The sequence below is a fragment of the Anser brachyrhynchus genome (genome assembly GCF_964034855.1).
Source record: "Anser brachyrhynchus genome assembly, chromosome: 6".
NCBI classification, from domain to species: Eukaryota; Metazoa; Chordata; class Aves; order Anseriformes; family Anatidae; genus Anser; species Anser brachyrhynchus.
The window spans coordinates 8,289,991-8,307,692 of record NC_137700.1 but is presented as its reverse complement, the minus strand read 5'-3'; the positions used below and the strand labels follow the sequence as shown (position 1 = coordinate 8,307,692).

Sequence of the window (17,702 nt, the reverse complement as noted above, 5' to 3'; positions counted from 1 at the left end):
AATACCAAGAAAAACAGGAAAGAAGTGTTTAGTTTTTCCTAAGGAGGAAGTGGCTGCTAATGATACTATTAAGTACATTTACAGTGGAGCAAAGCAGGCATAGAAATCAAAGAGCTTAAAGATATTTGTGTAGTTTATTTACATGTACTTCAAATTTTAAAAAAGAAAACAAGGAAGTTATAATGGGAGAAAATAACATGATCATAAGATGATTTCTTCAGTTTAAGGAAGAACAAAGAGGAACTTATATGAGGGAATGAGGGCCCTAAGGAAAAATACTAGTGAAGAACGATGGTAAAGGATGAAATAGGGTAGATGGTAAAAGAAAATAAAAAGCATGTATGTTTTCAGGAAGAATTAAATATATAATAAGCATGTAACAGCAGAAGAAAGGTAATTACTGGAAACAATTTTTTTTAAAAGTAGAAATTTCAGAATAGACTGGTTTGAGGAGTTGTGTCTGATTGTGAGGACTTCAACTGAATATCATCTTCTGTGAGAATTAGCTTTGCCACTTTCAGCCAAAATCACTTTTCAAACTGAAAATTTTCAAAGGAAGACAACAAGAAATAGATTATATACTGGAAGAGCTGGAACCTCAATGCTGGGGAGGCTTTAACTTTTCCACTGTATGTCTCTGCCTCACCATTGTGCTGTATTTAGAAGGTACAACTGTGACATTTTGTGGTATGTGAATATTTATAGTTTAGGGTTGCCAAAGTACTGTGTCCCTTATTTCATTCTCAAGCAGCAGCATGAACTGTTGTCACCTCCTATTTCTGTACGGTATATACATAATATCATCAAATAGCTTTAATGAATAATCTTTATTTTGCATTGACTCATACTTGCACACTTACTGAGACTCTGCTATGCATCCTGTATCTACAGACAAGGCTGAACGGTAGGACTGTACTGGTTCATGGACCTAAAGCCTCTGTAACGTGTCCCAGATTCACAGGATACTCACATATATCTAATTGTATGCTTGAATCTGATTGAACAAAGCTGACATGCAAATCTCACACAACCGTGATCTGCCTATTGGTGCTGACCTGAAAAACCTTGCATGCGGCGTTCTTTACAGGAATTAAGTGGGCTATACACATGGAGGAAAAGTACTTCGGATATCCCAGGCTCAGGCAGAGGTATGTGAAAAACACCACATGGCTAAAACTGCTAGTCAGGCACTTCTAATTTTTGACTCGGAACAGACATACAAAAGCTGGGACCACCATAGCCCTGAACTAAATAAGCATGAATCCACTGGAAACAGTGGAACTCATTGCCTTCAAGACTTAAATTTGACCCAAGATCCCAAACTCTCTCATTTGGTTCCCTAACAATATGTACTTATAGATGAGAGCTCCATCTCCAACACGAAAAATTATTTTGCATGGCAGCTGGTACCAACCCCTTAGATACATTCTGCTCCATTCATTTAATTTTACATTTACATTTAATTTTACATTTTGGGTTTACAGTCAGAATTGAACCCTAAGTTTTATGTTAAAGTAGGGTTATGTTTTTTAAATTCCTACATATAATGAACAGCAAGTTACCATTTTATAAAAACAAAACCTCACAACCCTTATCCTGTCAATTCTGTTACTTGAAACGTAGTTAAAATATACTGACAACCATTCTACTACTTCATGGGGAACCAAGTCAAGAGCTGCCCTGGATAAAAATGGTGACTATTATAATGCATTACTGAGATGACTGCAATATGCAATTAGGATGAAGCGCTATCTTCACAGACAGTGAATTTACTATTTATTTAATATTTTTAAAATGTCATGGAACACAAACTTCACAAAAAAGACACCACTGATGCACTCCAGGAAGAGACTGCATCAGAAGTAATGTTCTGCTTTTGATTATTACAGAGAAGCGTTGGTCAGGAGATAAAGTGAAGGAAATAACAGTCTTCAAATATGGTGATTGATTTTATAAATATACCTCGGATTTCAGCAAACTACAATGGAAGACTAGCTCTTAGTAAGATGAAGCAGGAAAATAAAAATTCCTTTGAACAATGTTTCTTGTACAATAAAAAAAAATGATTTGTGTCAGGGAAGTGTTTTCCCCTCCCAATTACAAGATTTTATTTCTTCAAAAAAGGTGCTTTTTTTTCCTGAAGTTGGCTTGTATTATTTTTTTTCTTGAAAATTGTTTCAGATATACTTAACTCAATCCACGTTTATATGATGCATAGTCCACACAAATTGTTGAAGTAAGTGTGAGACAGAAATGGAGATGATATTAAAAAGAAAAAAGCTAGTTACAATTGACTTTCCATGCTAAAAGACTTCCAATAAATTATTTTTGTAGTTGTTATTAAAAAATAAAATTCTTTCCAGGCTGCAGTTCAAATTCAGGTAACAGCAACTTTTCAATACCTTTACGGTAAATATTCTCTTGATTTTTGCTCTGGCCACTCTAGTCCTTTACCTTTCTATGCTTTCTCAATATAGGATCATAGAATAATAGAATCATAGAATGGTTTGGGTTGGAAGGGACCTTAAACATTATCTAATTCCAACCCATACAAATCGCAGAATCAGTTTTAAAAGATTTTGAGAATTGCTGGAAATTTTTCCTGTTTTTTTTCTTTCTTTTTTTTTTTTTTTTTTACTGAAAAACTAGTTGAAGATACTCAAGTTTTTCCTAACATACTTTCTCAGTAATGTGATTTTTTTTCCCTTTACAGCACAATGGGAAAACAAGACTGTGGACACTTATCAAATTTTACACTTCTCTGTCAGGAAACTTGACATGTGAGTTGTTGCCAAGCAAGCGGGTAATAAGAGATAAGATCATAATCATTGTGCACTTTACTGATATGCTGTAATCAAATGTGGCAGATTTAGGATGTTCAGAAGGAACCATGCTAGAATCTCTAAGCAAGCACTAATGGAAAGGTTAATACGATGGTAGTTAGCAGACACCAGCAAAAGCAGTTTGTCACTAGAGCTGAATTTAAACCAGGCACATTCAAAGTCTTTAGCTCAAGGGGGCAATAAAAATATAGAATGGGTAGGCTTAATACACTACTTCCTTTCTTTTTTATTGTCTAGCTACCAGAGGGTATCAATAATTTGTTATGCTTCATAATATATTTGGAGGCATCTGTGAAATTCATTCATTTGATAGAATAAATTGGAATTGTATTTTTATGCTAACAATACAGATTATACAAATGAAAATTGACACTGATAAAAAGTCTGGATTTCTACAAAGCAGCTGCATGAATTTAGAAAACATAAAATGAAATGGGACAGCCCACAGTTTTAATATCTAAAACATCGATGGCATTGATGTACCTGCTGGTGTACGGCTCTAAAGAGATCTAAATTGTAGAACAAAAGCTGCCAGTCTTTCTTTCTTTTTTTTTTTTTTTGCATGCAACCATTCCCACACAAAAGTGGCATGTGCTTAAAGCGACACGGTTCGAATTGCGCGGCTTCTCTTATTTATGCAAAATGGGTGTTGAGCAGTCAAACTGCTATCTATTCTTCCACACTGCAAACAAATCAATTAAGGTGGGTCTTATTCCAGTGAAAAAACATGTAAAAGGATTTATGTGTGTTCAGTTCTGCAATTTAGATTTCAGTGAGATCGCTTACTATCTGTGAAATTAGTACAACTGTTGTCACATTAATTATAGTATTTAAAACCTGCCTATTTGAATCCAGCATTAGAGACCAATAGCTGATAGCTTTGCAGATTAAGTTATCTGAATGCAGCCAATGAGAGGAACTATAAAAAGGTTTAGGCACTCGAATAAATTCCTCAAGAAGATGAAATCAAAAGCTCTGAGAATCACTGTAAAATCAACAGTGTTTACTTGAAGAAAGTAGAGGATAAGGCATTTTTCAGAGCACAGATGGAAAACACCAACTTGAATCTGTTTTGAAACAGAAATTCCACACTACCCCTTTGGAAAGAAGCTGTTTGGAGAAGCAGGGTTTACGTTAATCAGTACCTAACAATTTTATATACAACCTTTCTAAAATTCATTTGCATAATGATAATCCGCATATGGCAGGGTTTATGTTCTTTAAGCGGTGTTAGATTTCACTATTTAGTCTTGCCTCGCCACTGCCTTAGCAGTGAATCCTTATGGAGTGTAATGCAGCTAATGAGGTAGCTTTTTAACTGAACAAACTGACAGGTCCCATATCTGCAGAGGCAGCTTGAAACCGTGCCCAACCTCTCGGCTTCCCAAGAGGCTTTTCAAAATTCAATAAATAACATCTGTAGGCGATGTTGGGTGCAGACCTAGCAGAGTGCGTCATAACACTGAGCTGGCAGAACAAAGAAACCATGACGACTGCCAAGTTTCCATGGCAACCGCTGTGAGGCTTGGAGAGTATAATAGCACATCAATCATTGTCCAAAAGAACTTCATTATCAGCACGAAAAAAAACCTTTAGGATCTGTTTAGTGTGCAATTGTGGGTTAACTCACCTCAAAGCCTTGCTCTCTAGCAAAAGTGGCAGCTTCCTGCAATAATAAAAAAAGAACAGTTAATTATAAAATGCTAGATAATGAAGAAATAACACATTTTGAAACTCATTCAGCCAGTTTTCCTTTTACACGATTATCTTAATATCCCCATATACAGTTGTTCAATTCTGATAGTTGCACCAAAAGCTTCCCCCTCCTTCCCGTGAGCCCAACAACAGCACCATGTCAACACACTTCACAAGTTCAAATAAAGAAGGTACAATATATGTTCTTTTTTCCGTGCGAGGAAAGTTACTGCTGGATGTAGGACTTTAAGCAGGAAATCACTATTTCATATCCAGGCAAATATCCTTCAGACATATTTTTAATTGAAATTGCATGATATCTCTATTTATGCACTTCATGGGATAGAGGTTTTTAAGCCATTTTTAAAAAACCATTTGTCGTCTACTGTGCATAAAAAAAATAGGATCATGAAATGTGTTCAAACCCTTGTGGTGGAATCAGAGCAATTTAAAATACTCTGATGTCTTAATCACTGCTTTAGGCAATTTAACTATGTTCTTTTCCTCAAAGAACAGAAGAAACATCAGGGTATCAGAATGTCCTCATTTCTTATTTATATTAATTGGAGCAATTAAAATCTCTTTTGAAATAAAAACAAGGAGACAGAAGACAACAGCAATGTTTTTCCCTTATTCACTTTCTACCTCAACATTGCAAATACTGTAGACAACGCTCAGAGTCTTCACATTTTAACTTGCAGTCCTCCAGATAATCTTCGCCAAGTGATATTAATAGACGGATAAGGCTCGAGTCTGAATAGCAAGTCGATCCAACTAAACAAAAATAACTACTGTACCACGTCATTTAAGGCCAGCGTCCCTATGACAGCTTTAATACTGCAGAAAATACATACTCGTGGACCTATATGATCTGCCAATTTGGGGGCAATCTAAGAATTTGAAGTGGGTACAATTGATTATAACAACAGTAAGTTGAGGTTAATAAAATGTGATCATCTGAAAAGCACAACTCCTCAGGCTGCTTCACTGCAGGAACATAAGGCTGACCGGGTTAGCCTTAGCTGATGTTGACAGAAAAACTGAATCATGGTCCTGACAATTGGGTGCGGGCAAGGTTAGCCACTTTGACAATTTACTTACAATTGAATTCCTTCTTGTACATCACACAGTCAATGACATTTGCTAGCCTGGCTGTCAAGACGGAGTGTAGGGTTCAAAGATATCATGCAGAGTTTTCCTAAACCAGCATGTGATTAACAAAGTCTATGCTCATATGAAAAAAAGGAGCCTGCAAACTTCCACTATAAAGTGATGCACATACAATGAACTGCAACACAATCAAGAAAGCCTCAAATGGGACTGGGTTGCAGGAAAAAAAGCAAAACAAAAATAAGAGAAATAAGGGAGCGCTAAGGGGGGCAGAGAATAGGAAAATAAACTAAAAATTATGTACTGCAGCCAGATTACTTCTTTAACCTCAGGTTTTTGGTCATGCGAGTGAAATCGGAAGTTGCACTGATCTGTCCTTAGGGGATTTCTTTAATGCCCCAAGGCAGCAGGACATTAACATCTGTGTTAAACTATTGTTTGGCCAGGAAACTGGACACCAGTACATTCTTACATCTGTGAAATAAAAAACTATTCCAGTTAAGTAGTATTTCCTTATGTGGGAGACTTTGAGAGAATTCATCTTAATTTTCTGTACTGGGGCACCCATGCATAGCACATGTGGTTTGAAAGACCTGGCCCTTCCACAGAAAAGTTAAACGATTGCACATTTGCTAAAAAGTATCTTATCTTTGGATTTTCCTGCTAGAGCTCCATCTTTTAGCCTGGTCTGCTGCCCAGCTCCATGAATAATAGCGGCTAGCATACAATCATAGATTTTCCTGCAGTTGACCTCTAATCTAAGGGTGTCTGAATGTGTCACAGAACACCAGCAATCTTAATTTCCTTCTCTCCTATCAACCAAACCTCATGAACAGCTTCTTTCAATAAGGACTGAGCCTACAGCTCTCTGAGAATCAGCATCTCCCCGAATGACACCCCTTCCAGAATTAAGGCCCTTCCAGCAAAATGGAGAGAAAAGCTCACAACACAGCTTTGGAGATGACAGTTTGGTGTTTGCAAAATGGTGAGAAATGTTCAGCAGGCCCTGAATGCTGGGGCCAGTTCAAAGTAAATTAACCAGATAAAAGCAATGAGAAGCTTTTAGTATCTATTCACAATAACAGTGAGAACAGGAAACAAGCGGACCCCATCTGTGCAGCCCTAGGGCACCTCATACTGAGCTCCACGTATCTAATAAAGTAGTCAGGTTAAAATTGAAGTGGCTGTAACATGTGGAGACTGCTGGGGTTACAGGGGCCAGCCAGGGCGTTCCCTAATGCAGGTGATAATCAGTATGATAATCACTATATTTACAGGCTTTCCATTTTATATCTGACATTGGAAATCACGAAGAAGGAGGGATTAAGGAAATAAACAACCTACACAGAAGCTTTACCGCTCCCTGGAGAATGCAGCATTTTCATTCATGCATGACATGCGACAACAGCAAAGCAACACAGCGACAGAACAGAATTTTCTTAGGAGGCTTCATTTCACAATCGAGAGTTCTTTCAGTTTTTATAAACTTTAGACATTATTCAGTCATTATTCCAACTCAGCATTTTCAGAGCTATTTTCCAATACTGTCTGCATCACATCTCAGTTCATAACACCCTCTCCCCCACCTTTCTACTTGTTTATACTAAATATATTTAAAACACTCACACTCCTTTTTTATACAGTCTTTTTACTAACCACAAGAGCACATTTATTGCCATACCACCTAAAGTAGAAATGGGATTTGTTAGCAGTTATGAAATGTTATTTGGCTCATGCAGGTTGGGAAAACAAAACAAAACAAAACAAAACAAAACACACACACCTAAAACATACAGCTACGCTGAAGCAAACAGCATACAGTGCTCCTTAATGGGAGCAACACAGTGTCACCAAAGGTAACACACCCCCTCCCTTTGCACAATAGTGAGCAGTTTGCACAGGAAAGCGAGATAAATCAGACATAACAATAAAAGAGACAACTTCCGTTAGTACTAGTCTTGTTGTTACATTTGAACTCTCCTGACAGCTGAAAACTATTCCCATTCTTGCATGCATTTTATTGCTGCTGGAGTCCCAACATTTAGGAAATGGAGCTGTCTATAATCTACACCATGGCCAATTGTAACGGGGCTTGTTAAAATTCAGAGCGCTTTAATCATCAGCAAGACAAACTCTTTGTTTATAAGTAAACCAAAACATACCCTCTGAACACAAAAGTCATTAGCATCTGCACTCCTATGAGTATTTGTTAACACCCTGTGTTAGAAACATTTTATGATTATAGAGTTAAGATGGCTCAACTTCAATAATCATACGGTCGGTTTGCCGTATCACACAGAAGGCACGCTACGTATTAAATATTCTCAGCACATCCAAATTTTTTTGTTGGTACCAACGTTTTATGATAATTTGATCAAATTATAGCCAAAATGGTAACAACATGCATGTTGGGTTAAATTTAATTCATGTAGGCCAAAATAAAACTCATGCAGTCACACTGAACAGCATTTAAAACCATGTATTGCTGAAATTAGCTGACAAAGACTGTTCAAAAGCACCACCAATAGTATTATCTACAATGTGCATTTTAACCTCTACACAGAGAAAAGGAGCACTGTAAACTAAATTTGCATTTCATTGCTGAAATCAACATTATCTCATAAAGAAATGATAAAACAGCAGGGCAGCAATGATACCCTTGCACACTGAATGCGTTCCCGTAATTACACGAGAATGCAAATGCAGGAGACACTGATGCTAATCCCACCCCCATGCTTCTTGGTAGAGACAGCATCTCAGAGAATAACTTACACCTCACACACGTTACAGTGCTGTCCTGTGCAGCTCCCTCACATTCTCTTTAATTTCTCTTGACCACTACCCCTGAAAAGAGGAAAGAAAATAAAATGAAAAAAAGCAAGCGGAGAGTGGGGTACTACTGGCAGGTTTTGAGGGAGCTCCTACTGCAACAACTGTAAACTTCCTGACTGACCCAAAGTAAACTCAAAAAACAAGCTTTGCTCACGTTTTCAGGAATATCATCCCCTTCCTCTGCACAACAAGTCTGTGACTCAGTGGATTCACCCTGTCCCACGAATCAACATAATCTTAAACCTCCACACAATCATACAACATGCATAACCGCAGAGGCAGATCCTTGCACTAAATCAGAGGCATCAAGATTTAAAAATAAGAAAAAAAAAAAAAAAAGAAAACTTCAGTGGATTTGCTCAATAAAAACCAGCAAATGACTATTAGGACCATTCAATGGGTGTTTGCATTTGGTGGAACAACTCCTACTGGTGTCAGCCATGTTTTATTATAACTTGAATAGTATCTCTACCACTACACCTTACAAGACACTTTTTACTGCTGAAATCTCCTAAAATTCTATTTTAAACATTTTTTTTTCTTCGGCTTCAGGGTATTGTATGACTCTCTTCCGAGAAGTATCAATTGTTGTTAGTTTTCTTCCATTTCTATTGCTTCCTTGAACACATTACAGGCTATGTGCATTTTGCTCAAGTAATGCCCTTTTTCTTCAGTATAATCATTTAGTGCTATCAATCCCACTGATGAATTCATCTCTAATCCTGGTATAACTTTGTGTTCCTTATATTCTCTCTTGCTTTTCCACAACTTTCCTTGTTTGCTGCAACAAAGTGTTGCACAAATCTTATCTAACATTAAAACCCTGTTATCTAAACAAAATGCTTAACAAAAAAGTAAAATAAGCAAGAAGACTTCAATAAAATAAGGGAAGACTTTGATGCAGGTGATGTTTCTGATATCTACAACCTCATTCTGTAAAATATTGACTCAAATAACAGAGACAAGCACTAAGAACTTGTATTTCTGAAATAGGTGTTTTGATTCACGATTTCCTAATGGAAAGCAAAGCTTTCTAAAATAATAATAAGTAAAAACAAAACAAAACAAAACATTCCTGTATTAGTTGCCTCATCATACTACAGACACAAAAGTCTTCTGTTTCATTATAATAGAACTACAAACACATGTACTTCTACTTCAGCTTTCCTTAGGTGGGCACTTTTGTCCTTCCTACTCCCCTGTCTACTGTCATCTTTACTCTGTCATCTCTGTCTCTAAAAAAGAACTTATAAAATTTTCTGCTTTCAGAGCTGTACCCTTTGTTTTATATAGTCCATAGGTACTGAGAACCTCTGATTTCAGCAGTATGTTATGCCCAGTAATTCTGAATACAGGCCCTTAAAAGACATCTTCTTTTGGTAAAAGCTCCCTCTTTTTTGTCAGAGGATAAGTCATTCATCAGCCATACAATTGTAAAGAATACTACCATCAAGATCACTATGAGCCTCTGCTTTTGGTATTTCTTTCATAAAACACTCATCGCAATGCAGGAGCTAAACTAGTTTTTAAGGATGGGGAAGAGTGAACTGTGCCATGCCACATTTTCCACCCCTCCAGCTCCAGGCCAGTTTACGCTAAACATGACCCTGGAAATGGCATTTGTCTTAAGGCACAGATGGGACAACGGATTTTTGGTCGCTGCCTTTGGATTATAACGAAGATGTCATACATTCACCCCCTAGCTTTACGGCACCACTCTCCTGTGCACGCTACACAAAGCCAAACTTAGTTACACTTCATTTTATTGCCCGTCCTATTTTAAAGTGAGAAAATATTATATATATATATATATATATACATACACATAGACATAACAGATCCATGGTTCTTAACATGCAAAAACAGCATGCAAAAACCATTCATAAACAGCATGCAAAAACCATGATTGCTTTCATGGTAAGCAAACAGAGGTGATGTCAATGATGTGGTAATGATAACCTTGACGTACCTAAGGAATCAGAGGTAAGTACTGTTGAAGACTATCTGATGATCAATTGAAAACATGACTTCAACAAATGGCCACTACCGTTCTCTTATTTGAAAATTAATGGATAGAAAAATCTATAGGATGTAGTTCTAGCTGGATCTCTAACCTTTAGTGCCAATGGCACTTTTACTGTGGTTAGTGATAAGACGCAGACATTCCTCTTCAATTCAGCGCTAAATAGCTATCAATTGTTACCCCAAACACCGTAGGTTGTCCTATCCAGCCTTGTGTGTCACTGTAGTCTGATTTAGACAGGCATTACTTTTAGGTCAACTGTTACTACATTTCACTGTGCAAAAGCAGTACAAGCTTGTATGCCTTTATTAAAAAATAGCCATTTACAAAGGCATTCGGGGCTCAGGAGGTGAATGTAATTTTATCCTTCTCCCTGCCCCCCAACAGAGACAGTTGCTTTAATATGGGTCACATAAGAGATTAAGAGAGAAACAGAAATCTTACGAACCACCTAGCATATTTTCTGAAACAAACACTTATCTGCTGAAATTTTGTTACAGCTGATAAAGTTTGAGCTGTACTTGAGGATGTGTTACAAGGATACAATGCTTCAGTATTATTTTTCTTTGACAAGCACAGAAAACTAATCCTTGATTTGGTCAGTGGTGTACACCTATTCACATTTCAGAGAAGATCAATAAAAGCCGGTCACAGAATGGACAGACCCCGCAGACAGCTTGGGAACCAACACTGAGAATCAGCAGTATCTGAGCAAGTATCTCCCCCTCACTGCCTATTACTGAAGAAAGCACAGCTGGTATCAATTGGATGGGCAGATTATCATAAAGGAACACCAAGGTGTTTTTTTCTTCCCCTCTTTGCTTTTCCTATGTGTAGTCCCAGACCTGAAAATTGCTTTTTTTCATAAAGGATAACAAGAGTTCCTATCATATCCTAAAATATTTTGTTCAGTTTGCTCCACTAGTACGAAAGATACTGGTAAATATATTTACAACACCTTCACTCAGTAGGTGAAAATATAAATAATAATATCAAAGTGAATATTCAGAACAAGTAGAAATAACATATGGGATTAGAGTTGTAATGTTCAGAGGGGGTTCTGGCATTCTACCAGAGGGTTTTGTCTGAAAAAGCCTACCGTGTAAAGAATGAAGAAAAATGTATTTCCTGTCCTGCTCGGGTTCATGCTGGAGCATCTATATTACGTACAATTTGTTAATATTCAGTTATTTATTCTGCTACTTAGGTTATTACCAGAACTATAGCTCCTGCTAGAATCTTCTATGGAAAAAATCGCCCTGAGTCAGAGTGTAATGCCATTACAAGGTCTGCCACAGCTGCATCAGTGATATGCCTCTGAGCCATTTTGAAATTTTATGATGGATAAAAAGCTATTACTTATATCTCTGCTACACATCCTTACCTAAAGAACTGAACTAGCTATGACTCTGTACGTATCTCTCTCCTCACAGATTATAAACATCAAATTAGTGAACTATACTTCCTTACAACATCTCTTTATACAAATGTGTCTATTTTTATCTTAAAAATAGATGCATCATGATCAGAAAACTGGAAGAAGAAAAGACTCCTTTAATCATCACTGAATCAAGAGAACATAAAAATGAACACAAACATTAAAATTAATTTAATAGCTAGAGGATAAGAGTTTTATACACATATAAAAATAAAAGATGTGTGGGGTCTTTTGAAGCCTTTAATACTGCACATTGTAAGCTCTTAGTACGAACCTTCTGGCTGAAGGATGACAAACAGAAATAAAAGATTGCATCATTTCCAACAAGGCCTCCTATGATTGCAACCACTCAGACCAGCCTGAAATCACTGACAAGATATTCTCATCTAGCAATTTCAGATGAAGAGAATAATCAGATACTGTGCTAAAAGTGCTGGGATACAGCAGGACTTGTCTCTATTCCAGCTAGAAGGTTAACACATTTTTAGCAGTAGAACTGAGTTGTTCTATATACTTTGTTTTGCATGATGTCAGGCACAGCCATTTAGAATTATAACTAAGGATATAGCATTAGGAACCCTATAAAGAGCAATTATCACATAACTCTCTTCACATGCTAGGCTTGCACTGCTTGTTAACCTTACCAAGAAAACAAAATTGCTCACTGCAACCTCCAGCAATAACACTAACTTTTCAACTGATACTAATATTATGCATTTTAACCTTCCAATTAAGTTTGAATCCAGTTGTCTTGAAATTTCTTATTAGAGTTTGTTCTGTTATTTCATGCTAATTTGACGATGCATTTATCTGTGTTAAAGATACAGACATTCAAGTTTTCTCTTGTATTTCCAGTTTTAGCTACTGCAGTTACTTCATGGAAGGAAAAGCCTTTTCTCAGTCTGTACTAGTGGCTCTCTCACAACACCTTCATTGTACAGAACAGCAAAATTTCAATCTCACCGTAGTTAGGTGACTGTGGTCCTGACTGAAGAATATGCTCTAATTCTAGATGTGCATGAGGCACTTATAGGCATCTTGGACAGGTTGCTAATTTCTTGCAGCAATTTTTTAAAATCTGTAAAAGTTATCATTAGAATTTCCCTGCTTCTGACTTATAATCGGTATGTTTGCTCCATTTCTAAAAGAAGCCAACCTGAACCTGAAATGGGCTCAGACAGAGCAGAGAATAGAAGAAAGAATAAATAAGGCAATTAGAGGAATCACAAATTCCACCACGTTTTAAAGAGTTAATACAGAATCACAGAATCATGGAAGGGGCCTCAGAAGCTCATCTAGTCCAACCCTCTCCTCACGCAAGGTCAGCTAGAGCAGGTTGGCCAGGACTGTTGGGTTTTGAATATCTCTGAGCACGCAGACTCCACAGGCTCTCTGAGAAACCTGTTCTGGCACACGACCACCCTCACTGTACAAGTTTTTTCATTATGCTTAAGCGGAATTTCCTCTCTTTCAATTTGTGCCCTCCACCTCTTATTCTGTCACTGGGCACCACTGTGAAGAGCCTGGCTCCATCTCTGTTACCACCTCTCTTTAGTTATTTATATGTGTTGACAAGATCCCTTTGAGCCTCCTCTTCTTGAGGCTCTCATCTTCTTCTCACCCAGTTGGTCTCCAGCCTGTCCATTTGTTGAACGTCATGAGATTGCTGTCAGACTATTTCTCCAGTCCACCAAAATTTGGCATTCAAAACTTGACATTATATTTTGCTTTAAAATCGTAGCTACTGACTCCAAGCACAGGATGAAATCCATGCTGGGGCAGGCAGACAGGTAAAGATTTTGTCAAAGACTTTACTGATATATGAAGGAAAGTCACGTGATTGTTAGGGTAGAAAAGACACAACTAGAGATACCAAGCAACAATCATCACACAGCAAGGAAGGATAGTCAAAAACTAAAAATGAACCAGAACAAGTTGCTCCAACAAATAAGTAGCATCTCTCAGAGACTATGAAAAACTCTCAAACCAGCAGCTGTTGGCCAAAGGGCTACTGGAATCAACACAGCAAACCAAAATCAAAGAAAATGTGGAAGTTCATTTATGTTTTGACCACTGAACTTCACCTAAATATTTCATGCGGGTTATAAATTTGGCTTGATTTGGGCAGCAGACATTCAAATGATCTATAAGCAATTTCTTCATGCACTTAAATCACTCTTATTTAATTATAATTGCTTTCTCTTTTAAGAATTAGCTTATGCATAAAGATCACAACTATCACACTGGTTGCTTTCAAAGATGAAAGTGAAACTTTTTCAAGTAGGGCTCAAAATTCCTCTGAGAGAAAGCATCTACATGCTTTCTCAGCACTTCTTTCTACTTTAAGACACCACACTCTCGTAAAAAAAAAAAAAAAAAAAAGATATAGTAAAAAAGAAACCAAGATTATGAATATGTATGAATTCCTACAAAAAAAAATCTAATTCTCTGCTAAGCAAGGACATTCTCCTAGTGGCATCAGTTGTATGTGCTAAAGGATCATAAAAATGTATCATAGTTTTCAAGCAATAATGTTTTTAAAAAAATATACATACAACTAACTTACTATCTTTGATTCTACCATTGCATGTTCTCTGTATACTCCAAGACTCAAGATTTTATGATCCTCCGCTATACTTCAGAACAGTTACCATTTTAACCTCTACTTCTGTATCTTGAAAATGTTACTTTTATTTTAGGATTTGTCTAACAACTATTTTTTAGTTCCTGAAATAACAGATTGACATTATATTTTAACATAGTTATATATTTACTTAATATAAGTTGGCATACTGCAAATGAACCTGAAATGTACCTAAAATTGCACCAGATATATTTCTTATTTTATTATGTGATATATGTACGACTGCAAATTATTCTGAAGCTGAAATTAGTAGTGGTAGTAATAGTATTAATAGTAATTCAGTTTTGGACAAGTTATTTTTAGCTATGTACTTGCTCAAGCCCTTCACTACAGATTTCTCACACCTCCTGAGTGCTTAGAAGTGTAAATAATCTTTTTTCTTCCCTCTGCCTGTAGCACTGTATTTGTATTTAAATATAACAGAAGCTATTGCAAACTATTTAGCTTGCCTCACCCTTTCCAACACAAGAGACTTCTTCCACAATGCTGCATCTCTCCTATTTTATACAAAATTTGAAGAGAGCTCTAGGGTCATAGTAGAACTGCTCTTTTGTAAAGACTGCATTCTGATTTAGACTCTTGAACATTTATTACTTTCTCTTATATGAGTAATAAATAATTTCCTAAATATCAGGCAACAAATGACTGGGAACATTCTAAAACAATAGTGATGTGCTTTCAGAGCAAAAGTAGTTGCATTAACAGCACACCATATGCTGCACTGGAAGCTTTTTAAGAGACAGCTATTCAGGGACTGAGAAATGAAGAAAAAATAGGCTAGAACCTCTGAAAAGTGGCACAGATTTGTAGAATCTCCTTAGTTTGAGGATTGTTTTTCCTCAAAGAGCTCGGAGAAATGTAGTGCTCATATATTATGGTAAGACAGAATTGTTATAAACAACAAGCTAGAACTTACTCAGCTCTAGCAGATGTACTTATCTTCCTAATTCCTTGTCTCTTGTTAGATTTTTATATCACACTTTCCTCTTTCAGTCAAGTTAACCAACTCTCTCTAAATTATGTTTCAAAAAATCACATGCCATACTCTAAAGGCATTTTGATCTTAGGTTTAGACCATGAAAACAAACAGTTTATTTGGAGTCTGGCTAGCTCACATGGTGAACAGTGAACAGTTTGCAGAGGATACTGTGCTAAAAGTGTCACTTTTAAAAAATAATATTGAAGCAGTTCTTTACAAACATGGCACTTGTCCAAAGCACATATGGAACATTAAATATAGCCATAAAATTTTATGCACCAGATTTGACCAAGGTCTTGAGCTCTAATTTATATTTTCTCCATTTTGCTGGAAGACTAGCTGCATTTGATAAAGCTACTTCATAAGGACTCTGTTCTCCTAACATTTACACATCACACATCTGGACTTGGAAAGGGAATTTGAGTAAAAGAGCCAACTAATGCAGATCTTGTTTACATTATGTGCAATTACTCTTGTGTCATGAATCTCCCTGGGATATCAGAATGTGCTGAAGACACCCCAAGAATATGTACTTCAAATAAGAATGCAAAAGCCTGGGTGTTTCTACCCCTATCAGTGAGCTCCATACACATGATCACATAAGAAAATCAATGGTATTTGTATTTTCTAATAATGTTCCATTTCATTTTTATTAATTATTTGCATGTAGTTATAGCTGCCCTCAGTGCCTGAAGATCTCTGTTTGGATTCTTTTTCTCTCACAACTCGCTCACTGCAGCCAAGGGAACTAAGTGATGGCAGTTGCAACACTCAATTCAGTTACATAAACACATCTTCCTTGCCAGATTTCCCTGCGGTGTTCCCGTTTCATGAAATAAGTCTCTAGCATTTTGTAATGTACTGTACCAGAAAGTTTCTTTTCATGTGACAAAAAATTAGGTCCTCTGCTGCTGGCAGCGGAGAAGCATGGGTGTGAACATGTCCCTGGAATCCACCCCAGACCATGTGGCTGCACCAGCAAGAGGACAGAGAAGAAACACAATACTCAACTAGCTGCAGAACAAGAATTGGTTGTCAGACTTCAGGAGGAGACAGACAGCCTCCATCCAGAAGATGAGCCAGGTTTATTCCTAAGTCTGTTGAAGTGACAACACATGAGTGCACATTTTACCTTTGCCATATACAACAGGCATGTTCTTTCCTATTGAGTGTATTTGCCAATAAAGATTAAAAATAAAATAAAAATCTGGCCAGCTTATTCGTACAGGTATAAACAGAGTTCTAAGTTTTAACATCATAGCTGGAACAAGCACTCCTGGCTATGAAAGCATGTGGTGAAAGTGTAGAGACAGACAGAGTGACCAACCTAATCAATCACACAGATGATCAGTGGCACAGGGGGCCTTATGGACAAAGTCTTCTCCCATATCTCCTCAGCACCATGAAGCTAGGTGGTCATACTCTGTTGATTTGCTTGAATTAAGATTAATTTTACATTTTCATTCTCACACAGGTTGTTCTCCATGTGTTGATACGTTTGTTCAGTAATTCATGTACCCTGCTCCTCTTAAGTTAAATACATTTTCAAAGTAAGTCAAACAGGGGCAAAAATCTCCTGTCCCACCATAAGACTGTCCATAAATGCACGTAATACAAATCTGAGTTAAAGCTTTTCTGCTTAAGAATAATGTGCTATTTCAGTTCAGGTTAATTTTCCTGTGTAGTCAAGTCCGTGTTAAAGGAGAATGACTGAAATGGGGGATTAAGCTTGAATTCCTGCGAACAGATTGCTTTTCTTCAAATACCCACAATTGCTACATGCATTCAGGTTATCTTGCACTGTCTACACATTAGAAAACACAACGCAGCTATAGGAAAGGAGAAGTCTAGATCTGTGGTAAAAGAGCTTTCACCTGCCACTGCCCCAGTGGATAATGCTCATTTGGGAAATTTGGGTACTTGGCTTCTTCCCTATTCTATTGGTGTTAGCGCGCTGTACTCCAAGATATACAAGATCACTATCTATACTTTTCACAATTTTGCCATTAAATAAACAAGATCACTTCTAAAGTAGAGCAAGAAGCAGGGAAACAAACAAACAAACAAACAAAAAAACCCAACTTTTTGTGATGCTATATTAAGTAGCATTAAATAGCCAAAAGGTGGCTTTGTTTATG

General features: G+C 37.0%; 1 protein-coding gene across 3 annotated transcripts in view; it reads right to left on the bottom strand.

Annotated features, from left to right (window-relative positions):
- The window catches only part of ADK (adenosine kinase), a 293,154-nt gene that overhangs the window by 41,661 nt on the left and 233,791 nt on the right, over nucleotides 1-17,702 (bottom strand). For all 3 annotated transcript variants that reach the window (XM_080598116.1, XM_080598115.1, XM_080598117.1), the window contains exon 8: nucleotides 4,474-4,509. In XM_080598116.1, coding sequence (XP_080454242.1) covers nucleotides 4,474-4,509 — 36 coding nt within the window. The remainder of the gene's footprint in view (nucleotides 1-4,473; nucleotides 4,510-17,702) is intronic.